The 24,019-nt window shown below is 58.6% G+C and overlaps 1 protein-coding gene across 7 annotated transcripts in view; it reads left to right on the top strand.

Annotated features, from left to right (window-relative positions):
* Window positions 1-446: 446 nt before the first annotated feature.
* The window catches only part of TLE3 (TLE family member 3, transcriptional corepressor), a 40,949-nt gene continuing 17,376 nt past the window's right edge, over window positions 447-24,019 (top strand). For 4 of the 7 annotated variants that reach the window (XM_062206232.1, XM_062206230.1, XM_062206231.1 and 1 more), the window contains exons 1-6: window positions 448-705; window positions 1,231-1,331; window positions 1,762-1,825; window positions 2,677-2,721; window positions 18,373-18,435; window positions 19,734-19,808. In XM_062206232.1, the coding sequence (XP_062062216.1) occupies window positions 682-705; window positions 1,231-1,331; window positions 1,762-1,825; window positions 2,677-2,721; window positions 18,373-18,435; window positions 19,734-19,808 (372 nt within the window). In that variant the 5' untranslated portion in view covers window positions 448-681. Of the gene's footprint in view, window positions 706-1,230; window positions 1,332-1,761; window positions 1,826-2,676; window positions 2,722-18,372; window positions 18,436-19,733; window positions 19,839-24,019 lie in introns of all 7 variants that reach the window. The other 3 variants (XM_062206227.1, XM_062206228.1, XM_062206226.1) reach the window with 2 other exon arrangements.

The following is a 24,019-nucleotide window of genomic DNA, read 5'->3' as shown; positions in this document are numbered from 1 at the left end:
CGGAGTTACTCCCCGGCCCTGGGAAGGGCTTGCGGCGGCGGCGGCGGCGGCGGCGGCGGTAGCAGACGGAACAGCAGGCTCTCCTCTCCGAGGGGGGGCGTCGAAGCGCCCGCGGCGGGCTCCAGCCCTCACTCTCCGGCGCTCCTGCGGCCCCGAGCCTCCAGCTCGGCGCCTGTCTTCTCTTCTCGCCGCGAGCCACGGGCCCAGCTGCTCTGGGGGTCGGACTCGCGCGCCCCGGATGCTTGGGGCAGCCCCGGCGCGACGCGCTGCTAAGTGATCCGGAGGGGCCCCGCGCTCGCCCCAGGAGGGGGCCCCCGGCCTCGGGACCCCGCGCCGGACTCGCCGGGGAGCCGACGATGTCCGCGCGGCCCCCGGCCCTGACGCGCTCGACGCAGCCCCGGGAAGGCGGCCGGCCGAAGCCCGCCGAGCCCTAGGCGCACAAAGCTCGCGCCCGCCGCCCGGCCTCCGACGACTTTGCCGCCCGCTCCGCGGCTCTTTGTCTCCGCTCGGGGCGGGCGCCCGACTCTGGGATTTCGCTGCGAGAGCGAGCTGGGGGGGCCGGGGGCGAGCTCTCGGTTTCCCGGCCGCCCCCCGCTCGGGCTCGGCTCCCCCCTCCCCCGCACCTCCCCGGCCCGGGCTCTCGGCGCTTCCAAGCTCTCGGAATCACGACCCCTCCCTGCCATGTATCCGCAAGGGAGACATCCGGTGAGTAATTGCAACTCGGTTTATTTAAGCATCTATCATGGCAGGGTAAACGAGGCAGTTTATCCTGCACCTCCATTTTGCTTGTTGCTACATTTATGGGGTGTGTGTGTCTGTGCGTGTGTGTGTGCAGTGTGTGTGTGTGCGCGCGCGCGCTCACACAAAGGGGCTGGGGACCGAGGGACTCGGTGGACCTGCGAGGTCAGTCCCGAGCCGGGGCCGGAGGGGGAGCCGTTCTCGCCCCCCCTCCACCGCTCCCCTTCCTAAGTCTCCAACTCGCCCCGCGTTCTCCCTGCCCCCGCCTCGCTGTTTGCGGGTGGAAACCCCGCGGCTGAGCCGGAGGACCCGGGGCGCCCCCTCCCCCCGCGCCGTCGGGGAGCCGAGGAACTTGCGGGGAAGGCTGTGGGCTGTGAGGGCGGCCTCTCTGGTGGGGCAGCCGGCGGGGAGGGGGAGGGGCCGGGGACGCGGCGGAGGCCCTGAGCCCCGGCTGACGCCCGCGCCCCTCCCCTGTCCCCTCGCGGGCTGCAGGCTCCCCATCAGCCCGGGCAGCCCGGATTTAAATTCACGGTGGCTGAGTCTTGTGACAGGATCAAAGACGAATTCCAGTTCCTGCAAGCTCAGTATCACAGGTAAGACCGGGGGAGGGGGGGCAGGCGCCCCGGGGCCGGCGGGCAGGGGGCGTCCCCGGCGCAGCGACGGAGGGGGCTCCCGACCCCGGGCGGCGGGGCCACTGGGGCCTCCGCCTTTTGTTTCCCCTTTCCGAGCGCGCCGCCTTAACCCTGTGCTGCCCGCGGCCGAAGGTCGGGGTCCCTCCCCCGCGGTCGCGGTGAGCCGGCTCGCTCTTCCGTGGGAAGTTTCCAGTTGCCTCGCTCCCCCATGCCCACGGCGTGGACCCCAGCCCCTGTGCGCCCAGACGCTGCGGGATAGTGGGGTGCTCCCCCCGCCCCGGGAGGGTTGGTGTCCAGGAAACGGGAAAGTGGCTCTCGGAGGCCCTGGGGTTGCGGCCTCGGAGGCGGCCGTGCGGGCGCCAGGCCTGAGCTGGCTCCTCTGCCCTCGCAGCCTCAAAGTGGAGTACGACAAGCTGGCGAACGAGAAGACCGAGATGCAGCGCCATTATGTGATGGTGAGAGGCGGCCCGGGAAGGCGGCGACCCCGGGGCTCATTCCCCACCGCGTCCGCGGCGGCCCTTCAAGGAAGGGGGGCTGGGCGGGAGTGCCCTGCGCCCCGCACTGGCTTCCCCTGGCATCGGCCACTTGGGAGGGGGTGGGTGAGCCGAGGGGCGGAGGGAGAAACCCGAATTGCAGGCCGGAGAGCCCTGCTCCATTTGTACGCCTTTGCTGGGTGCTTTGAAGATTCCCTGGGGCTGCTTGCCCTGGCTGGGCCGGTAGGGTGGTGTTGGATCAGCCCAGGAAGACAGGACTCATAGCATAGGATAAAAATCTCTCAAGGCCTCCTGGGAGCGCTTGGAAACTTTGTGCTTTGCAACCCTGGAATGTAGCCAGAGGAGCCTAGCAGCCCTCCTGGCCCAGGGTGTGTGGGCCTTTGCAAGCCCCACTGTGGGGCAGGGTTCCTCACCTGAAAAGTCGCGGGGCCTTGGGCAGCAGGTAGCCTGGCTCCCTGTACCCAGGGCTTGCACCTGCAGCTTTAAGTCATTGTGAGAGAGCCCAGGAGACACATCAGCCGGGCTCCCAGCACTGCTTCTCACCTAAGAGGCCTTGGGCGCAGTGCTAAGTAATTCTCAGAAGACCAGAGATTCTCTGGTGTGCACCTGACACCCTGTTGGGCCCCTACCTTGTACAAACAGGATATGTGGCCCCTGCAGTGCTGGGGGGGGGGCGCTCTTAGCATCCTGCCCTTGGGGGCTTAATTTAAAGCCCCTTACCATTCGCATCAGAAGAGGCCAGAAAGAACTCATTTTGAAAAAAGGAGCAGAATTCTGGGTTGTCTGTTAATGGCGCTTCTTTCTATTTTTAGTACTATGAGATGTCCTATGGCTTGAACATCGAAATGCACAAGCAGGTAAGTGCTTTTCTCTTTAAAAGCTGTACTTTTAAATTCAGTGTAGGGGCTTCGTAAAGGGTCCTCTCCTGGATGGAAATGAGCTTCGTCTTGAAGGGTTGAGCGGGGCCAGGCCCTGAAATGCGAGGTCTGGACACCCTGTACTCTTAGCACCCAGGCTTGTGAAGTTGGTCCTGAGCTGGGAAAAAGGACCCAGGAGGAGAATGTTGATCTAGGGTCTTCCTGACCAGCCCCCGAGAAGGCACAGGTGCCCATTTGCGTGTAAAAATCTCTAGAGAAAATGCAAGAGGGCTTTTTTTTTTTTCTTTTAATGTGATGTTCTACCTTGATAACACTAGACTTCCAGAGTCTTAAAAAAGCCAGGCTGGGCTGTGGAAATGTGAGGTCATAAAGCCACCAGCAGGCTTAAAATCCAGCTCTGAGGCCTGACGCTTGGGAGGCCCTGCTCTCTGTCTGAGGTTGAGGGCAGCTGCTCTGACCCCATTTTACAGAGCTCGAAGCCCAAGCTCTGGGGTGAAGTAACTTGCCCAGAGGCAGCCGAACCAGAACTCTGGAGCTGGCTGGGGGTTGAACTCAGCTTTGAAATCCTGAAGTCAAACCAGTTTAGCTAGTATGCTGTCATTTGATGGATATGTAAACTACCTCGTATTGTCACTCTTCTAATAACAGTATACCTCAAGCCGAGCAAATACAAACAGCCTTTATCTCCGTGCATATCAGTAACTAGGCCGGTGCTAGGCTGGGCTGTGGGAGAGGCCTGTTGGTGTATTTGTGTTCCTAGGAGAGGCTGCCTATAATTTGGCTTGGCCCACGGTTAGCATTGACTTGGCACGTATAAATGGCACAGGCCCGCCGCTTGTTCTTTTTAACAATTGGTGTTCTTGAAATCTCAGAAGGCTGTTGACTCACTCTAGCCCTTGGTGACCGTGACTCAAATGGATTTTCTGCTCTAAATTAACAGTCGTTTACATGGTTTAAATATTGCTCTTTAAAGGGGGCAGGACCCAGGGCAGGTGACAAGGCCAGGTGACCCTGCCAAGCTTAGAGCGCGGCTGGCACGGGTGGCTTTTGGTCAGAGCTTTTTCCCTCCTTGGAGGGAACCCCTGGTGTGGGGGGAAAGGCAGGCAGGAAGGGCTTGAGTTTCTCAGCTGGATGGGAAACCCAGCTTTTTGGGGGGATCAGGGACTCTACCTAGCACGGTTTTGGTTCTTGGCCCACAGAAATCATATACAGATAGCTTTCTCTATAAAAATGTTTCTCCTGGGGGACTCGGGTTCAGCCCTGTGATGGGTGGCCCTGACCTAGTCTCACTCGTCCAACCGGAGTGCCTGAGGTAGCTCTGGGGTCCCAGGTGTTTCAGGGACCTTGGGGGATGTTGTGCAAGGTGCCACTTCCTCCCTTTCTCCACACCCACTTTTCTGCTTCTCAGCGCTTAGTGTCTTGGGTGTGTTTAAAGAGGGTAATTGCGCCCAGGTTGAAAATTTATAGCAGCGGTTATTCTAAGAGCTTCGTAATGAAGGTTTAATATGTCGTTGCATGTTGAGGGCTGCATGGGTGGTGTTCCCTGCGCCTGCAAGCGGATGGTTCTTAGCACAAAGGCTCTACCTTGGCTGGCAGAGCAGAGCTGGTCTGAATTCCTGGGGCAAACGGCTCTCGCTGAACCCAGGAAGAGTTAAAACGTAGCGCCTGTTGGGGGTGGGGGGGGGGGGGCTTTGTATAAAGAGCAGCTGTGTGCATCTGGGATTCCTGGCTGCTCCCCAAGCAGGCTTCTTAGGGGGAGAATGCCTGAGGTTTGGCTACGTTAATCCTCTCAGCTGCCAGTGGTGTTCAGAGGGAGTGCTGAGTGCTTTGCTCCCCTTTTATGGGTGAGAAAACTGAGGTGGAAGGGATGCCAGAGCCTCTGGATCCTGACCTCTGTTCCCACTCGCCTCAGTTCCCAGCAGGAGCCGAAGCAGCAGCAGGTTTATGGCTGTCTGAGTGGGGTGAATTCACAATTCACCCTGAGGCCCGAGTAGGAACAAAGAGGCAGAGAGGTGAAGAAACCTTGCAACCCTGACCTAATGGGGCCTGGCCACTCCCCGGGTCTGTGGGGTTCTGCAGAAGAAAGCCCTGCCACTAATTGCAGTGTGGGTCCTGGGTGCACTTGGCGGATGGTGGTTAGGCCTGAGCAAACAAGTTTATCAGCTGACCTGTTTAGCGGTTGACTGGTGTTTTATCTGCACACACAATCAAGTGACTGGAGTGCTTGAATTATTCATGCAGTGTCCTGCCCTCTAGACTTGACTGTTCGTGTGATTACATCTGCCTGGAACAAACAAGCTGGATTCTTTAAGCTCCGTGGGGGTGGGGCCTGGCTGTACTTTTATATAATAGATGATCCACAGAGCTAGCACCTTAAGAAGTGTGGCGTCCCGGGCCTGCTCACATGCTCCGTCTGTCTGTCTCTCTCATCACCACCTCATATATAAATATATTTTATATATTTTTATGTATTTTATATATATGTGTGTGTGTCTTTAAATCTCTTCTTTGCTGGCTCTTTGGGCAATGCCAGTTAGCTGGGTACCTCGCATTCTGCCTGATGGGCCTGGATATTGACAGAGGGCAGCTGATGAGGTGCACGCGGCCCCCATTTGTATTTTCCCAAGAGGGGAAGCTCGCAGCGGATGGCTCCTTCAAATCCCAGAGAAATCATAAGTGGCTGCTCCTCCTACTCTCTCGCCTCCCTCCCTCATTATGGTAAAGCAAAGGTTGCAGAATGACAGGCCTGGCCCGGGTCTTAGGGGTCAGCCACCTCCTCCAGCTCCTGCCTGCAGGCAGAATGTCAAGGGTGATTCAGCGGGGCTGAGCAGCGTGTGCCCGCAGAGCCTGTCCAGCGTCTGTCCTGTGGGGCTAACAAAGCCGGCTTAGAAGCAGGGGCTCCGGAGCAAGCGTTGTGCGTTGGATTGAAGGCACTGGTGCTGGGAGCAGCTGAGCGCCGCCTGCTCCTCACCCAGTGTGGCTGAGCCCAGATGTGTTGAAAAGTGAACGGGCTGATTTGGGGGCCAGGGCCACACCAGCCTTCTCTGGAAACAGAATAACACCCCCTCTCTCTTCCCATCCCCACCTTTGAGTCACAGACTAGCTGTGCCCAGGGCAGAGAGGGCAGCCGGTCCAGCTGACCTCCCAGCCCTGCCTTCGAGACGGGACAATGAAGCGTGCCCCTCCACTAACGGACGGGACTCTCTGACGTTCACTGTGCTCCCTCTTCTGATATTGTTCTCCAAGGAGGCTGAGGTTACAAGTGTGACTCCACCAAGGTCCAAAGTACCCGGTTGCAGGTTGTATAACCCTATCAGCTGGCCCTGTTCGTCCACAGTCCTGTCTCGAGGTGCCAGCTGTTTGCACAGCTGATGATTGGATGTGTGGGGTAATCGCACAGAGCACCTAACTGGCGGTGCCGTGGGAAAGGTGCAAGAATCCAGGGACCAAGCGGTGGCCGGAAATGCAGGGCTGCAGCAGGCAGTGGGAAGTCTCCATCTTTCACTCCCCCTCCTCTCTCTGGGCCCTCAGTGAGTGACATGTGGGTCCGGCACAGCAGCTGGAAGGCCTGGGACCTTGGTGGAGGTGGGGTGACAGAGACCCTGACAAGGAGTGCAGTGTGTCTTTGCTGGGAGAAGACGTGAAGGGACGCAGGTTATTAAGTTTTGGAGTGTGTGTGTGTGTGTGTGTGTGGCGTCTGAAATCCACTTTTTAGCCCTCTCCATCCTGGCTTCCCCTGCCCTTTCTCGCCATGGGCTCTGCTCTGAAACAGATCCTCTCCTCCACCATGTGGGTCATCTCTCCAACTGGACACCTGCTGAGCTCATAGCTCAGTGGCTCACCCTGTCCCACCACCGGAGGGAGCCGACCAGCCCCTTTGCTGTGCCTCTCCCGCATCTGTGAAAGGACCCTGGGGGTGGGCAGGTGATCCCTGGCTCTCACTTACAGATCAGGATCCAGCAGACAGCCTGGATGGACGCTCATTCCATGGCCTCTCTTCGGGGCAGGGCAGGGGGAGGGGCACTGAGCTGTTGGAACTGTTCCCTCCCCATTTTGTTGAAGGAATGAGTGAGTCACTTAAGGAGTGGATTCCCTTCCCTTTCTGTTTGGGAGAAGGACTTCAATCTCTTCGTTTGTACAAAATACTGGGACCCAGGAGGTGTTATGACCAGAGGGGTGCAGGTGGACCCCCTCCCCCATCATCTCACTTCTCTTGCTTTGGCCACAGCCCGGGCCCAAGCTTGACCCTGCAGCAGGTGCTCAGTGGGCACACTGGTTTTTCTATCCTTGGACTCACGCAGGCTGTTGGGGGTGGGGGACTGACTGCCTGTAAGAAGTGGGCTTGAACTGCGGCCTCTTCCTTCCCTTGGCCCGGCATCCAGTTTCTTCATCAGGCAGATGAGGGTGTTGGATTCAGTCCCCAGGCAGTTATTAGGGGCCTGGGATGTGTCGGCGTGGGCTGGAACTGCTTACGCAGACACAAGACACCATTCCCTGGGCCAGGGAGTCTGGCATCTAAATAAGTAATTGTCGTGCAGAGAACTAAGTGCCGCTGTGGCCAGAGTGTCACCGACAGCACCTGGGACACAAGCCTGACTCCTGAAAGGGGGTGGGACACAGCTTCCTTCCCCAGGGGCTATGACTTAGGCTGGGGAGGTAGGCCTAGGCTGGCAGGGTGGCCAGAGCCCCTGCACCGCACCGACAGGCAATGAGATGGGAATGGTGTGGGCGGAGACTGCCTGGGGGAGGAGAGGGGAGGTGGTGACATTTGCTGGGAGGCCTCTCTGCCCTCACATTCACAGCTCACGACTCAGTGGCTCCCGCCGGCCCCAGATGGCTCTCCAGAGCTGGCCCGAGTCCATCTGCTGGGCGGTGGGGGTGGGGGCCGCGCCAGGCTGCCTGTGCCCTCCCTGCTGCTTCCCCACCGGGAGACGCTGGCTTAAACTTTATTCCCCAAAGTGGCATGGTCTCCTCCCTCGTGTTGGTAATTCTGTAATGACTGGTTATGACCCGCCCCTCCCCCATATTTAATTCTCATCAGCCTGGCTCTCCACTCTGCTATTAATGATAGCAGCCAGCAAAATAGCTTTCAACATGCCATTGACAGTCTGGTTTAAGAGAGCACTTGAAGTAGTGCTAGACAGCTGAAAGCACCCATAATTGTGTACCAGAGTGAGAACTGCGTGCTCAAGGGCCTTGTTTTTATATGCGTCAGGGGACAATATCTTGTTTTCAACAAATGTTCTCCGAGAGGCGGGCAAGGTGCTGTCTTCCTTCCCTCTTTCTTTCTCTTGCCTCTCACAACAGAGGGTCCCCTCCAGCTGGGAGGGGCCTGGGGGACATCCGGCCTCCAGAGAAATGAGGGCATATCAACCAGGCAGCAAACCAGGGGGTCGGCCCCTTCCCACTGGAGGGAATGGACCAGTCTGGGTTGATTTGGAATTCTTTTGTGTGCTAAGGAAGGTGCACAGTCAGCAGTGAGGGTGGGGGGCTGGGTCTGCAGGGATTGGGGGGAGGGTGTCCCTGGCAAGCCCCTCTCCCTTTCCAGAGTCCTGGAGCTGGTCATTGTGCAGAGCTCATCAGGTGGGGTGAGAGTGAAGGGGGTGGGCTGGGGACTTGCATCTAAGTGGAGGTTTGTACCAGGCTGGGGATGGGGTAACCCAGATCTCATCTGGCCAGCCCTGAGAGCAAGTTCCAGCCTCCCCATCACCTGCAGCCGACTTTGCCATTGAGTTCCCTTGGCCTGTGGCTATGCAGGCTGCACAGCTGTGGGAAGCCCTCTCAGGAGTCTGTTGGCCATGGCCTTGACCTTGTTCTCCTGGCAAAGGTGGGAGCGTGGGTGGGCTTGGCTCTGTGAGTGACAGAGACGGGGCCCAGAGTTCTGCCACTGCCCCGAATAATCCTTCAGGAAGGACTTGATTGAGGACAGAGCGTTGGGAAAATGTGATCTGGCTAGTAGCAGTATTGATATAGCACTTGCTTGCCATGCAGGTTAGATGTTTTTGCCTCAGGTGCCTAAGATAATGGGCAAAGGGGTCCCACCAGGCGTCCGAGGGCATGCACAGCCTGGGCTAGGAACACAGGGAAGCCCGGCTGAGGCTGTGAGGTGCCTGAGGGGCCAGCAGCACCTTGTGTTTGTCGAGGGGGCTGTGCTCTCGGCCCATACTGGTGCACCGTGGGCTGCAGAGCTGTGGTTGTAGGAAGACTTGTAAAAACATTGTGAACTCTGTTGTACCAGGTCTCTGATGTCTGGGCAGTGAAACTGAATCTGGGCACGGGGAAGGTAGGGAGCAGCACTGGCCAGGCTCTTCTGTGGGGCCTGGGTTGCCTTATCTCATTTGCCTTTTAAATCCTTGATAAGTGTTGTTCACAGCTCCTTCACTAGGTTCTGTTTTGTTTTACAAATTCTAAGTGAAAAACTCTTAGAAAGCCGTGAGAGCACCCCCTGCAGGGCTGGGACCACCAGCCTTTGGCCACGCAGGCTCTGGGCCTCTGGTCCCCAAGCCCTGCCCTCCCCACTCACCTAGGCTCTGAGACTGCTGGCGCCTGCAGGGCCACGCTTGGGCAGAGTGGGACAAGCAAGGCAGTTCAGCGAGGACCAGTGGGTGAGGGTGAGGGTACAGGAACTGCGAGCTCTTGCCTAAGAACAAAAGTCCTGGGGAAAGGTGGAGGCCTGGAGGTGGCCACCCTGCCTCCCCACGCCTGGAATCTCACACTTCATCCTGGAGAGGGGAGGGCGCTCTCCAGGAAGCCAGACTTAGGGTGGAAAGAAGCAGCTCTGTTTGGAACCCCTAGAAGCTGCCCTGCTGAGGTCTGGATCTCCCACTGTTGGCTGAAGCTCACCTCCCTGCATAGTGGCTTCCCCTACCAGCTTCCCGGTTCCCGGCCTGCAGGACCTCCTGCGGGGATGGGAGGGGTGGAGTGTGCAGACTCCTGGCCTCATTGAGATTTCTCTCTCTCCTCTCCCCTGGCTCTTAGCTGCTTCTCCAGAGACCTCTGGCTGACTCTTCCTCACCCCGCATTGTGCAGACCGCACTTCCTCCCCTCCCGTGATGCTCAGTGCCCGGTGGGCATTTCTCAGGCCGGCTGGGTGGTGAGGTTTGGGATCCTGGCAGCCAGTCTGCACTGACACCTTTTTGGCAGTGGATTCACAGTTTCTCCTTCAGAATCACCTGGTTCTTGCAGGGCGTCTTGGGACGCTGGGTGCAGCGCCCCGGGAGCTGGTGCTGGAATGTTCTGATGGCTGAGAGATAGGCTGTAGTCCTGGATCGGTACTTACCGGTGTGTGACTTTGGGCAGACTTGGTGACCTCGGTGAACTCCCACTTGTAATGAGGGTAATGCTAGCTGCTACAGCAGTACCGTCCGGTAGAACTTCGCACAGTGACGGGACCGTTGTGCGTCTGCTTTGGAGTATTGCAGCCGTCATGGCAATGTTTTTTATTCTAAATATTTATTTCATTTATTTGAAAAGCAGAGTGACAGAGACAGAGGGGGAGACAGAAAGAGGATGGTATTCCTACATGGCTCCAGGCCAGGCAGAAGCCAGGAGCCAGGAACTTCATCCAGATCTCCACGTGGGTGCAGGGGCCCAAGCAGTTGGCCCATCTTCAGCTGCACTAGCAAGGAGCTGGATGGGAAGCGGGGCAGCCACGTCTTGAACCAGCACTCTGGCATAGGATGTTGGCGTCCTGAGTGGCAATTTAACCCACTGCACCACAGCAGCAGCCACCACAGGTGGCTCTTGGGCTTGAAATGTGGCAGCTGTGACTGGGGAACTGAGTTTTTAAAGGTGACTTCAGCCACATGTGGCTGGTGGCAGAGTGCAGGCGTAGGCAGTGTTAGCAGGAAGGTGTGGACTGCTTAGCCCAGTAGGGTGCACACAGAAAGCCCTCTGCAAGGTATTTGCACAGTGGGACAGTCTCCAAGTTGCCAGGGTCTCAGAGGACAGGATCTTCAGTATTGCGGCTGTTACGACTTCTGGCCAGAGCCCTGTCTTGTGCAACCTGTTCGCTCAGTCCTGCAGAGAGGGCTTCGTGAGCTCCGTGTAACACACAGGAGCACTGATGTTTGAAGAGGTTGAGCGACCACCAGCGTGTGATCTCACCGTGGCCTAGCAGCAGAGGCAAACCTGCTGGAAATCCCGGGCGGCTTCGCCCCCAGGCCCCCCACATGCCCTCCCCAGAGCCCTTGGACTACAAGGCCTTGAATGCAGTGCTGGGCTTTGGGGTGGAGAGCAGGGTTTGGGGCTGGCTAGTGCTGTGTGGTGGGACCGTGCTGTGCATTGTAGCATGGGACACCCAAAACTGAGGGCCCCTTGATGTAGGGGCTGGAATGCTGGCTCTGCATTGAGGACGCTCAGGCAGCTCCTTGCTCTCTGTGTCATTTGTGAAACACAAGGTTCCAGGAGGAGGTGGCTTAGGAGGAGGTTGGTTTCAGAGAGAGTGGATAGTGTGCGACAGATTCTGTAATTCGATGGTGATGTTTATGGCCTGCGGGATGCCACCACCTCCAGCCATCCTTACTGGGGGTAGGGAGAAGGACCCTGCGCCCCTCTAATTTTTTAAGGGAGGACCGTGGTGATGGGTGGGCAAAACATAAGGCAGGGACCATCCTCTGGGGATGAGAACCCGGTGGCTCTGTTTGTGCCCACAGTTGGGCTGCCCTCTGCCCTCGCTGCATTTTCCCGTCATGCCACCCGAGTTCCCCAGAGAGCCCTTGTCCTTAAAAGGGGGCATTAAAAAGCCAGCATTTGGCCTGCAGCCCTGACCTGGTGGGTGCAGCCTCTGCAAGGGTCAGGTGACTTTTACAGCCTGTTGAGGGGCAAGGGGAGATTTGCATAATGTTCTGGGGGGATTAGGTGGCTGGGGTTGCCATGGTAACCCCACAGGGATGAATTGAGAATTTTGCCTCCTGGCAAGAGTTGGCCGGTGGTGTTGGGGAGGGTGGGGGAGGGGGCGAGGTTATCTGAGGGGAGCTCAAGGGGAGGCGGGGAAGGGGGCGTGGGCCTGGTGATGAATGGGCAGTGTTGAGGGGAGGTGGGATCTGAAAGAGCTGTCCCTGCGGCATAGCACCAGACAAGTGAGCTCTTTGAGAGCCGCCCCTGCGGTGGGGGTGGGAGGCAAGCGGGGGTTTAATGCATTTGGGAACTGAGAAATTAAAGTGAACAAATATTTAAAGATTATTGGATCTTGTTAACAGGAAACCTGGTGGCTAGAAGCGCAGAGTCTGAGAAATGGGAAGTCTCAAGGTCTTAGCGTGGGGGAGGGAGGCGGCCGTGGCGTGGGCCTAGCTCTCCCCTGGGCAGCCAGTGGCCTGGGTCGGTGCACTGTGCTTGGACACAGCCCCTAGTTCAGCTTTGAGAACTCTGCCTCTCATGGAACGGAGACCATGGCCCAAGAGGGGACGGTGGCCCGGATGTGTCCCCTGCAGGAAGAAAAGGAGGTGGAGTCCCTTTTGGGGATGCCCTTAGAAGGTCATTTCACAACCCCAGGGCCCCTGGACTCGCTGGCCATTGGTTGGTTGGGAGGGCCGAGTGTCTCCCTCGCTGCCTGCCCTGCAGGAGCACAACTCCTGGACCGGAACAGGGCCCTGGCCAGTGTCCTCTTCCCTCTCCCAGAAGACAGGTCCTCGGGTCACACTGAGGGCTGGGCCTTTCACGTCCCAGGTCCTCCTGGCATAAAGAATTCAGCAGGCTTCCTTGGCAGGCATGAATATTTAAGGCCTCGTGTTATATATAATCTGATCAATATATCAGTGCTAAAAGGGCCTTTAAAGGAGCTGGTCTGTGGGGGTGGGCTGTGATGTGAGCCTCCCCCGCCCCTCCAGGGCACAGGGCAGCACCTCCACGGCTGCCAAGGGGGTCATTTGTTCCCTAGGCCTGGGCCCTGCTTTCCCCTACGGCCTGTGGCCTGATGGAATGGGGCCCAGGAACCCCACCCTGGCTGCCCATGGCGGGGTCTTACCCCTCCCCACCCTTCCTCCATTGCTGAAACACCCACTTGCTGTCCCAGTGTGAGGAGAGACTGCCTGGCAAGGAATGTCACTTTGTAGTCAAATAATTGAGGAACTTTCACGTTGGACTTGCCTAGAATGTGCGGCTGGGTCGTCTAAAACAGTCCAGACACATCATTCCGGAACCATGAAGTACCTGCTCGTTGGGCGACTGGGGGGTCTGCAGCCCCCACCCCACCCTCCCTGCACTCCCGTGATTTTCATTCCAGATGAATCAGACTCACTGCATACATGCCAGGATTAGAGTCCCAGAACCAGGTAAAACGTGATGAGAATTGCAGAACCCCCAAGCTACCTGAGACCTCACCCGAAGCACGCGTTTCAGAGACCACCGGGCCTGCCACGGAGCTGGGGAGGCAGCTGCCAGTGTCCCCTCTGTGTTTCACATGGCAGGGCCCTTTCTTCATGTCTCCTTCCTGACGCACGCAGTGTACAGACTCGCAGCACAGTGCTCAAAGCGAGACGTCTTCGTTGTAGGAGACGCATGCCGGAACCTGGAAGTGGGAGGCAGCCCCTCGCCTGCCCAGCAGACACGGAATTACTTCCTGCTGAGGGAAGCATCTGGAGCCCGTGCCCGGCCATCTTGGGCTCAGTGACTGGTCTTGCCTGTGAGTCAAGGCCTCTGGACAGTGGGTGCCTGTGGCTCAGCGTGGTGGCGGCGCTGCTGTCGCCTGGAAGCCCTGTGGCTGTCATGTACAGTTTCGCTGACGGACAGATTTGAATGGCTCGTGCTAGGAAGAGAGCTCCGGCCAGCCTAGCCCACCACCCCGTACCTGCCGCTTCTCCGCTGGTCCTTGCAGTCTGCGCTCTGCCCTGGTCGGTGGAGCTGGCTGGAGGGAGTGACATTCTGTGGGCCGATTCAGGAATGTCTGTCTAACATGCCGAAGCCCTGGGTGAGGGCTCCTGGATCTCGTAAGTCATCCATCTCGTGCCTCCGTTGTGCAGACAGCAAAATTAGAGCCCAGAGGAGGGAGGCCATTTGCCCACAGCCACAGGGCTGGATGGAGGAGCAGCCAGCTCACGTCGGTGTGGCTTTGGATTGGAACTGCTCTCTGCAGTAGCGGATTTCTTCCTCTCCTGGTTTTTGCTTGACTATGGTGAAGGTGAAGCTCCTGGGAGCAGACGCCCCGGCGGTCGGAAGCTGAGTTGTGGAGAGACCTTGTCTGGTGGAAGTGGCTGTTGACTGCGTGTTGGGCACCGTCAGCTGGGAAAGGCGGAACGGCCCAGGATGGGCTGGCTTGCTGAGGGCCCAGGAGCAGCTGCCGGGGCACTGGCACCAGGACGGGCCCGGCTCCCAGACAGCGGCAGATGTGAGTGTGGGAGGCCGTGGCAGCAAAGCACACTTGGAGAGCGAATGCTCAAGTGCCCCCGGCTTACTGCAAGATGTTCAGAGGCCCTGCCCTGACGAGGAGCTGATGGGGCCGCTGGGAGCCGCTAAGGCGCGTGGAACAGATTGTTCTCTGGGAACTGTGTTTGCCCCCCACTATCTCGCCCGCTGCCATTTATTTGCCTAACCACCTCGAAAGAGACACAGGGCAGATGTGCGCCCCCGCGCCCCGCGGGGGGCCCCTCCGACTGCGGCTGCTCAGTGAGTTTCTCTGGGACGGTGTTTTTCCAGCAGCAAAGCCACTGCCTTTGAACCACACTTGGAGAGCGCGATTCAGCGGCGGTGCCAGCACCCCCTCTCCTGCTGCCCCTGGGGTGTGCGGCTCGAGGCCTGGCAGTGAGGCGGGGCGTCTCGGGGACGCCACGGTGTGCAGCTGTCCACGGAGTGTCCGGCATGTGAGCAGGTCCTGCCTTGTGTCTGGTGACCTGTGCCGATGGTTGAAGTCACACATCTTGTTTTTGCTTTCCCTTTTTTCGGAGCCGGTGTGTGGAGGTTGTTTGCCTTGGAGCCTCTGCTGCTTTAACAGCTGTGCTAGTCGGAAACACTGTCAATGATTAACCCAGACAGTGGGTTTTTTCTTTCAAAAAATGTTTCTTTAAGCTCTCTGAAAATGTCAAAATTTGGCTTCTTGATAGGAAGTCGTTAGAGTGGGTCGCTAATTGCTGAGCCTCAGTTTCCCCATCTGCGAGATGGAGACTTCGGAAGTTCTAGAACCCCCTCTACAGCGGCCACGAGCTTGCACATGTGGGACGGCTGTGGTGGGCGGCACGCGTGTTGTTGGCCATCAGCATTGCTGTTGCTTCGCGTGGTCCTGTTTGGGTGTCCCTTTCCAGGGTTTCCTCCTCCAATCACCACGCTCAAAACCGTGAGCCTAAAGAAGCCATTGAGCGAGCAGTGTTTGCTCTGTGACCCATCAGAGTGGGCTGGGTTCAGCCCTGCCGCTGCCTTTTGGAGAGACCAAGAGGGGGCTGATACAACAGCAGACCTTGGTAGAACCACGGCTGGGACGCTCTCCCCTCCCCTGCCCCCTAGAAAGTACCCCAAGACCCAAGGACACGGAAGTCTTGGTCTGTTATTAAAGTTCTCCAAACATGAAAGCACCTCCCCTCTGCCTACCCCTACTCTGCACAAGCCTGTGTCGGCTGTGCTGGAGTCCTTCCTGCCGTGAGGCACCTCGATTCCATCCTGTTTGGACCCCCAGGAATGATGGGCTGGATGCTGAGACCCCAGGCTCCTGGGAGGTTCTGTGTGTGCTCCTGTTCCGGACCCCTCACTTGGTGTTTGTGTTGTTGGGAGGCAGGAGCTGGTTGTAAGTAGGTAAGAGGCTGACACTGCCTGGGCACTGGTGGCCTGGGTGCCAAGTCTTGAGCTGGGCGTGGCTGAGTGAAATCCTAGTGGGTCCCCTTTTCCTTACGGCCCGAGGGTGCTGGGCTCTGGACCACATGGCAGGAAGATCCTGTGGGGGGGGAGCTCACTACTTGCTTGAGGATGTAGGGAAGGAGATAGGCTACCTCTCATGCCCCTGACCTTTGACCTGTGCACCAAAGCAAGTAGGTGACAGCAGGGGCTCTTCTAGAACCCCTTCCCAGGGGTGAGAGCTGAGTGGTCAGGAAGTTCTGAGCCTGCCTCTGGCTGGCTGGGGGCGGGGAGGGGGGAAGCCTTGAGGTCCTCCGAGGTGGCTTGTGGGTAATCTGATCTGACTGCGTTGCCCTCACCTGGGTTGGGGGGAGGTCCTGCCTGCCTCCCAGTGTGGGTCAGCGTCGTGTTCACACAGCCTCTCTCTCATGCTGTCCACGCTGGGGCAGGCCAGCTCTGCAGCCATGGGTCACTGCCACGTGAAGTCTCCCTAAAGAACCGCTGGGAGGCTGGCAGTTGTGCTCTGTGGGCCAGGCGTTGATGATGCGTCTACTGCACACTGACTGGTCCCTGTGCTCCTGGATGCCCAAGGTGCGAGGCGTTGGCCCGGTGAGCGTCCTGATCTGCAAGGTGGGCTTGTCTCTGCGTTCCCATGGCCACATGACCTGTGACAGGCGAGTGAGCCTATGGCCCTGTGTGGGTCCGGCCCGAGCTGCAGCCTGGACGGTTGTTTCTGGAACTCCTGTTGAACTCAGAGTTCACTCCCCTTCCCCACCTTCAGTGGCCTTGGCGGAGGAGTGAGCAGACCTGACCGCTTACTGCGCTGGTTTCCACAAGAACATCCCAGTTACCTTCCCAGATCCTCACAGTTTCTTGGGTATCTGGTGAGCAGAGGCCGGACATGCTGCTTAAAATCCTACAAGGCACAGAACAGCCCTGTGCAGCAAAGAATGGCCCATAGCATGGATAGCGAGCAGGCTGGAGCCTTGCCAGAAGGCCCCTGAATGTGCAAATGTGGGGCCCCAGGGGGTCTGGGGGGGGCTAGTGCTGCTCCCCTCTTCTGGGGAGTCTGGCACAGCTGACCTGGGATGTGAGAGACAAGCACTTGTCCCACCCTAAGTGCAAGCAGTGGCTGGGAAGCACTGGCTCTGGCACTGAGGACCCAGGCAGAGGTGGACACCAGCGATCCCTGGTCCCCGCCGGGAACTCCAGTCAAGAGTGGACAGGCCCTCTGCTGAAGAGCCTCCATGATGTGGGCGGCAGCCCCAGGGCACGGGGCTGAGACCCGGTTCTTTGATGGATGACCTGTGTCCCCCAGCGAGGGGCATCCTGTGCAGTGGCCAAGGGCAGTGGGCGCAAAGGTGTAAGCCCCAGGCAGTCTCTGAGGTCCAGGTCTGTTTGTAAATGAGCCTTGTTATTTTATGAGCACAAAGAGTTCTCATCCAGAATCATTGGATGTGCAAATGATCACAGATTTTTAAAGGCTGTTGTCATGGTTTTGTCTGTGAGAGATTGCTGTGCCGATGAAAGCTTTGAAGCCAGTTCTGGGACCTGGGTCCTGGCGGCTCAGGATTCAGTGAGATAAGAAAAGAGAGTTGTCTGAGTTGTCTGTCCGGGGCTCCAGGCCTTGCTGTCTGGACTAAGTTAACCGTTTAGCACCAGTCTTGGTCTTTCCTGGGGTCATCTGCCTTTCTGTGATCCACCTGATCGAGGGGCGGGCCTGCAGAGTTACCTTTCTGAGCAGCTTCTTGGGCAAGGCAGGGCTGCACCCTAACAAGTGAATCCTTGGGGTGGGGTAGGAGGCAGACTTTGTGGATTAAGCCATTGTTTGCTGACTTAACTTTTTTTTTTTTTTTTTTTTTTTTTGACAAGCAGAGTGGATAGTGAGAGAGGTCTTCCTTTTTGCCGTTGGTTCACCCTCCAGTGGCTGCTGAGGCCGGCGCGTCGTGCTGATCTGAAGCCAGGAGCCAGGTGCTTCTCCTGGTCTCCCATGCGGGTGCAGGGCCCAAGCACTTGGGCCATCCTCCACTGCACTCCTGGGCCATAGCAGAGAGCTGGCCTGGAAGAGGGGCAACCGGGATAGAATCCGGCGCCCCAACCAGGACTAGAACCCGGTGTGCCGGCGCCGCAAGGCAGAGGATTAACCTGTTAAGCCACCATGGCGCCGGCCTGCTGACTTAACATATGAATGCTTGTTCAATTCTTCCACTCCACCTTGATCCACTTCCCTGCTAGTGCCCCTGGGAAAGCAGCAGAGGATGGCCCTAGTGCTTGGGCCCCTGCTACCCGCATGGGAGACCTGGATGGAGTTCCAGGCTCCTGGCTTCTGACTGGCCCAGCCCCAGCCAGTGTGGCCATTTGGGTAGTGAAGCAATGGATGGAAGATTTCTCTCTCTCTCTCTCTCTCTCTCTCTCTCTCTCTCTCTCTCAGTCTGCCCACTCTTTCTGCAACTCTGCCGTTCAGATAAATAAATGAATCTTTTAAGAATCATAAAAAATAATGGTGGCATTTCTGTGGGGAGGAGGATGGATCTGGCGTGTGGGAGACCCACTCTGCTGTGTCCTGTGTGAGGCTGGCCCGAGGGGCACTTTGCCTCATGGAGCCCTGGGGCTTCCCTCATGGTCCCTCCCTCAGTGGCAGGTGGGCACAGCAGCAAACTGGGTTTGATTCCTGTGATGGCTTTTGCTGGGAGGATGGGGGTGGGTTGGTTTGCTTTTAGCAGGAAGAGGCAGCCTGGGGGTGGTGGGAGTGGGAAAGGACAGACCCTAGGGTGAGGGGCTGAGGCTCCGGGGAGTTTCCTCTCTCCCTGCCCAAGACATTTCTGTGGCCTGGTTTGTATGCCTGAACTTCATGCAGTCTTTTTGGCTTTGCAGACGGAGATCGCCAAGAGACTGAACACGATTCTAGCGCAGATCATGCCTTTCCTGTCACAAGAGGTGAGCGCTCTCACTGCATTCTTTCTCCCTTGCGTTTCTCGCTGCTGCTGCGTGACCCCAGGCCCTAGGTGTTCGTGTTTTCCCAGCTGACTTGGGGATTTCTTCACACAGCCTCCTCTGGCCTGTCCTGGGGCAGGGGGCCACGGCAGAGGGACCATTTACTTTTCCTGGTCAGGGTGGTGTTGTGTCACCACCTGAGTCCAGAGAGGAGGGCCAGCAATGCACAGGGGGTGCCCCTCTCCCACCAAACCTGTTTTCCTGTGCCCCGGTCCCCACCTCTGAGAGTGAGGCAGGCATCCAGTCGGTGCTGAGGGTCAGACACAGTGCAGGGGACCTGAGCCCCCAGGCCCGGAGTGCACCTGCCAGAAGCATGACCAGCTAGCTGCCCACGTACTTTCCAGGAGACACAGCCCCCACCCCCGCCCCGTGGATGCAGCTGGACTCAGGGGTGATCGGAGAAACATCAAGGGCAGGTGGGGGGGACCCTCTGCACCGCCCCCCCAGTGGCTGGCACACGTCTGCTCCCTCGGAGCCCTGGGTCTCTGGGGCAGACTCATGGCCGGTAGATGATTACATTGGAGTAGGACGCGGAGCCGCCCTCAGAGCTGCAGCCCAGCAGCAGGCAGAGAGTGGTATGTGTGACTCGGAAGGGAGTGAGCGTAGCACGTTTTACGGAACAGATTCTATTTTTTTAAGAGCAGCTTTAGGTTCACGACAGAATTGGGAGGGGGGCGGTGCAGAGATTGCCCACCATAGACCTTCACCACAGAGTGGGATGTGAGTCTGAATTGGCCCAGCTGCCACTCAGTGCTCCCTTGTCTTCTGGGTTCAGCCACGCTGTCTTCCTGTCTGTCTGGATCTATACCTTGTTTTCTGTCTAGGCAGAGATAGCAACACACGGACGCACACACTCCTGACCCCGTCCTGTGTAAATTGCAGGCACCCTGGGTCCTGTGGCTGCGTCCCCTGAACTCGGGGACACCCTTCCCCGTGATGACAGTGCTGTTACCGTGTTCAGGAAATTCGTGATCTTTCTCTGGCCATCTAAGAGCCAGCTCATACTTGAATTGCAATGGGTAAAGGTTCTTTTGTGTAGGTGGTTGGGGGGATCATTGACTAGTAGCCATCTCTGGCCGGTCCATGTGAATTCCAGAAGTAATACATGGTGCGTTGAACATTGTGTCACTCGTTCCACCTGCTGGCTGGGCCCATTGGAGCCCCCTGCTGTCTTCTCTGGGGGAGGGGGTCCTCTCGTGTCTGGGAGGGTGGCTGCATCTAACCTGCCCTGTTCTCTCCAGCATCAGCAGCAGGTGGCGCAGGCGGTGGAGCGCGCCAAGCAGGTCACCATGACGGAGCTGAATGCCATCATCGGGGTACGTGGACTCCCCAGTCTGCCTCTCACCGTGTGTATAGCCCTTTTATTCCTCTCATTTACCATAACCAGAGAGCGAACCTGGCCTCAGCTGGCCTCATAGAAGGGCGGCCCCAGGCTCCAGCTTCCCCGAGCATCCCCTGGGGTCTCTCTCCTCTTGGGTTCCTCCCCAAGTTCCCGAATTCAAGGGTGCCAGACACACCCCGGGGCCACCTTGTCCTCCCCTGGCTTGGTAGGGTGGGGGCCTGGGATCACCTCTGAGGCCTGTCTGCCCATCCCTGGTGGAGGCCTGCCCTTCTTCGGCCGCCTGGGACCAGGTCTGTCTCTGCTGTGCTGTGGAGCTGGGGCTTGGGCTGAGCTGCCTGGCTGAGTGTGCATCTGCCCTTGCAAACACCAGTGGGGGCACCCAGACAGGTCTCCCGGCCTTCTGGAAGTCTCCTCCCCAGTGCCTCTGCGGCCACTGACCTGACCGCTCCGTGGAAGGGGAAGCCGGGGGTCTCCCTGCCCGTGCCCCTGCCCTGGCTTTCAACTTCAGTGCATCTCTAAGGTCCAGACCGTGTCCTCCCCGGCTACTGCCCTGGGGTGGCCTGGGGCTACTGCAGAGAAGCCCTGGAAGGAAACAGCTTCCCGTGTGCCTCCAAGATGAGGCTTTTGGTCTGTGACGTGGAGGGGCGGGTTAACCACTGCTGCTCAGGCCACACACAGCGCCACCTCCGGGAGCTTCCAGGACGTGCCCACCGGGCTGCTTTTCCAGATCATGCTGAAGCATCAGGAGCAGCAGACCTGATCCTGCAGCCCTGGTGTTGCTGGCATCCTGCTTTTTCTTCATTATTCTCCCTTTGTCCTTACGTCCGGGCGTTGTTTCCAGGTGGGACCCCAGGCCTGCCTTTCGTTCTCTTTTGCCCGGTGGAATGCGTGAGAGCTTGGCTTTCCAGACGGGGACGGAAGCACACAGGCCTGTGTTCTCGTCCTGGTTCTATCCCAGCTGACTGTGGGCAGGCCTTTGTCTTGTCCTCCCTGCATCTGGGGTGAACTAGCTCCTCCCCTGGGAATGCCGGGAGCCTGCAGCGTGCCTGGCCAGGTGACACTTTGTCAGTCCAGCCCCTGCGTCACACCCTGAGGACCCATGATAGAGTCCTTTAGCAAGGATGCCTGTCTTTCTGGTCCAAACCCCCTGGGCTGTTGGGGAAGGGATGGAGGCTGGAGCCTGGTGAGAATCCTGGCAGTGTAGGGAGAGGAGTCAGCTGTCACCTACCCTGGGGAAGTGTTCCATGTGGGAGGGCAGTGCTCTCAGAGTGTGTGTGTGTGTGGGGGGGGGGGGTGACACTTCAAATGAGGTCCCTCGGAGCCGTCCAGCCCAGGGCCCTTCAACCCTGCAGTGCAGGGATCTGGGGGCAGGACGTCCACCAGTGACCCTGGCCTGCGCCCACTGCCGCTGCCAACACCTCTGTCCCTGTGCTCGAGGTGCCCAGAGCTGTCCCTGAACATTGCCACATGCCTGTGGGGGCAGAAAGGGCCTGGTGGAGAGTCACCGATGGAGCCCCGTGCCCACAAAGGGACCTGGGACCCCCGCCCAGGGCTGTTCCCTGTTGCCCTGGTGTGTGGCCTGCATCCCCTGTCCCTGTGACCAGCGCTCAGCTGGGCGACTGTGCTGATGGCAGGGCTGGGACTGCACCAGGAGCTCCCCTAGCACCTCCGCCCCTTCCTCTTCCTCTTCCTCTCCCGAGGCGCCCCCATAAGGTGTGCAGGCCGAGCTCCTCCCCCCTGCAGTGGCCACAGTGGGGTCCCTGCTTCCTCCTCTCCCTCTTTCTTTGGAACAGGAAATCCTCTTAGGAAAATAATGAGGTTTTTTTTTTTTTTTTTTTTTTTAAGTTTGAAGAAAAGAGTGAAACTGGGGAGAAGCACTGGCTGGATTAGCCCCACTTCCTTTAAGTAGTATTTAGGAAGCTGCAAGTTAGGTCAAGGCAGCTCGAGGCAGTTATTGGAATTCAATTAAAGCCAGCGAGTGGGGCCTGTGACCCCCATTTTCGAGGTAATTGCTTCTTGGGCTCTGAGTGAATGCAGCCGGCGCCCTGCCATTAAGCAGGCAGCCGTCTCATCGCCGCGCCTGACAGAGCTGGGCCAGGCAGGAATTACGGACAGCTGAGGCCTGCACGCCAGGAGCCGTGCGTGACCGTGCTCTCTGGAGGAAGCTGAGCCCGCAGCGGAGCCGCCTCTGGGAGAGAGGGGAGCAGGGGCCGGCCGGGGGGTCTCGGCAGCAACCAGGGGCTGTCACCGCCGTGGCACTGCAGGATCTGCTGCTGGCATCGGGCCTGGGATCTAGTCGGTGCCTTCCCCCGGGCCTCGATTTCCCCATTTGTGCAGTTGGGGAAGGATGAGGAGGCTCCGTGTGGCTCCTCTGCCCTGGCAGTTCCTCCACCTCTCGGGGTGTGGAGTGTTCTGAGGTTGTGACTGCTCGGCTCAGAGAGAAGGGACGAGCGCAGCTGTTAAGTTGCCCTGGGAGTGTCTACCCTGCTCCGATCCTGCCCCTGTGCACTCTGGGAGGCAGCAGGTGATGGCTCAGGTACTTGGGAGGCTGGGTCGGGTGCCTGGCCCAGCCCTGGCTTTGGAGGGCATTTGAGGAGTGAACAGGAGATGGAACTCTTGCTCTGTGTTTCTGACTCTGCCTTACAAATAAAGTGAAAGTAAATAAAATCAAGCAGAGACGCCAGGTGCGTCTGGTGTGGGCACTGTGACAAAGGCCAGGATCCGAGTTAGAGTGCTGAGCCTGGAGAGGGTCGGAAGGACAGACGGAGGGAGCCAGACGTGCTGACCAAGCCCACCCACTCCCCTCTCTGGGGAAGACAGACCCCAGGATGGCCTCTGTGCGACTTGGGGCCCTGCGGGTCTTGGTTACTGTTGTCCTGTTCCTATTCCACGCCTTTCCTTCTTGGATCCATGTCACTGGGGGAGCCTAGGGAGGAGGACACGATTCCTGGACCCCCAACCCTTGACAAACTGCAGAAGGCAGCGTCTGCCCTTTCCACGCAGGTCACAGACCTCCAAGCTGACCGGCTGTTTTCAGATCCATCTCTTGACGTTGCTGTGTGACAGCCCGAGGTCTTTGGACAGGGAGGGAGGTGGAGGGACCCTCACCTGCTTTGCCCACTGGCCACTTGGTCTGTGTTCTCTTGGGGATGATTGCTGGAGGTGAGGTTGGAAAACACTCACTTGACCTTGTGCTAAGTGGGAGGCAGAGGGAGGCTGGAGCCCATCCCAGAAGGCACATGGCATGCTGCAGCCACAGCTGAGGGTCTTGCATTCCCTCCACTGTGACGAGGAGCTGAGTTCTACAGGAGGGCTTGGGATGACGCGGAGACCTCCTTAGACTCCCTCGGTTTCTTCCAAGCTGGGCAGGTGACGCTGGCTTTTCAGTCCTGGTGCAGTGGAGTCCCTTGGCTCCCTGAGCATGTTGCCCGTCTCTGAAGTGGGGATCTTGAGGGCTGTGGTGAGCCCCGTGAACGCGAAGGCGCACTGGAGGCCCTGGGCCGCTCTCCCCGGAGGGCAGGAGGTACTGGTGTTGTGCAGCGGGACCCTGTCTTGCGCTGGTGCGTCTTCCGGTCCGTTCGGCTCTGGAAATGATTAGACAGCTTCACTGAGTTCTGCCCAAATTTTGAACGTGACAAGACAGACATGAAGTCAGGCAGCAGAATCGTCCAGCCTGACACCCAGAACCCAGGCTCACACGCTGTGCCCACAACACCCGCCACACCTCCTGAGTCCAGCCCACACGTGCTTGTGTTCTGGTGTGGAAGGTTAAAGGCCCCTGGGTGGGTGTGGGTCCAGGAGGAAGAGGGAATCGCCCCTTCCTTTCATACCGTGGACGAAGTTCCTGTGCTGCCGTGAATGGCAGGTACTGGGACAGGTGGGCCGAGGACCTGTTGCAGGGGTAGAAAGAGCCTGAGGGCGGCTGTGACAGGCACCTGCCGTAGGGCCAGCCATTGCCAGCTGCCCCCGGCCCCATGAGAGAGAACTTGGTCCCGCCCTCTATGGCAGTCACGACAGATGTGGGCTCCACTGGGCCTGCCCTGGTGGTGCCCCGGGGAGACCATGGGGAGTTTTTGGCTATGCAGAGCGCTACCCTCCCCCTTCAAGATGAGCAGGCCTTGGGCTTTGCTCTGTGGCCAAGCAGGTGTCCCCATCGGACATGCTCAGGCAAGAGACCCCGCTCAG

Source organism: Lepus europaeus, chromosome 11, assembly GCF_033115175.1.
Source record: "Lepus europaeus isolate LE1 chromosome 11, mLepTim1.pri, whole genome shotgun sequence".
Lineage (NCBI taxonomy): Eukaryota > Metazoa > Chordata > Mammalia > Lagomorpha > Leporidae > Lepus > Lepus europaeus.
Note: the sequence above shows the minus strand (reverse complement) of the source record. Positions and strands in the feature narration are given on the sequence as shown.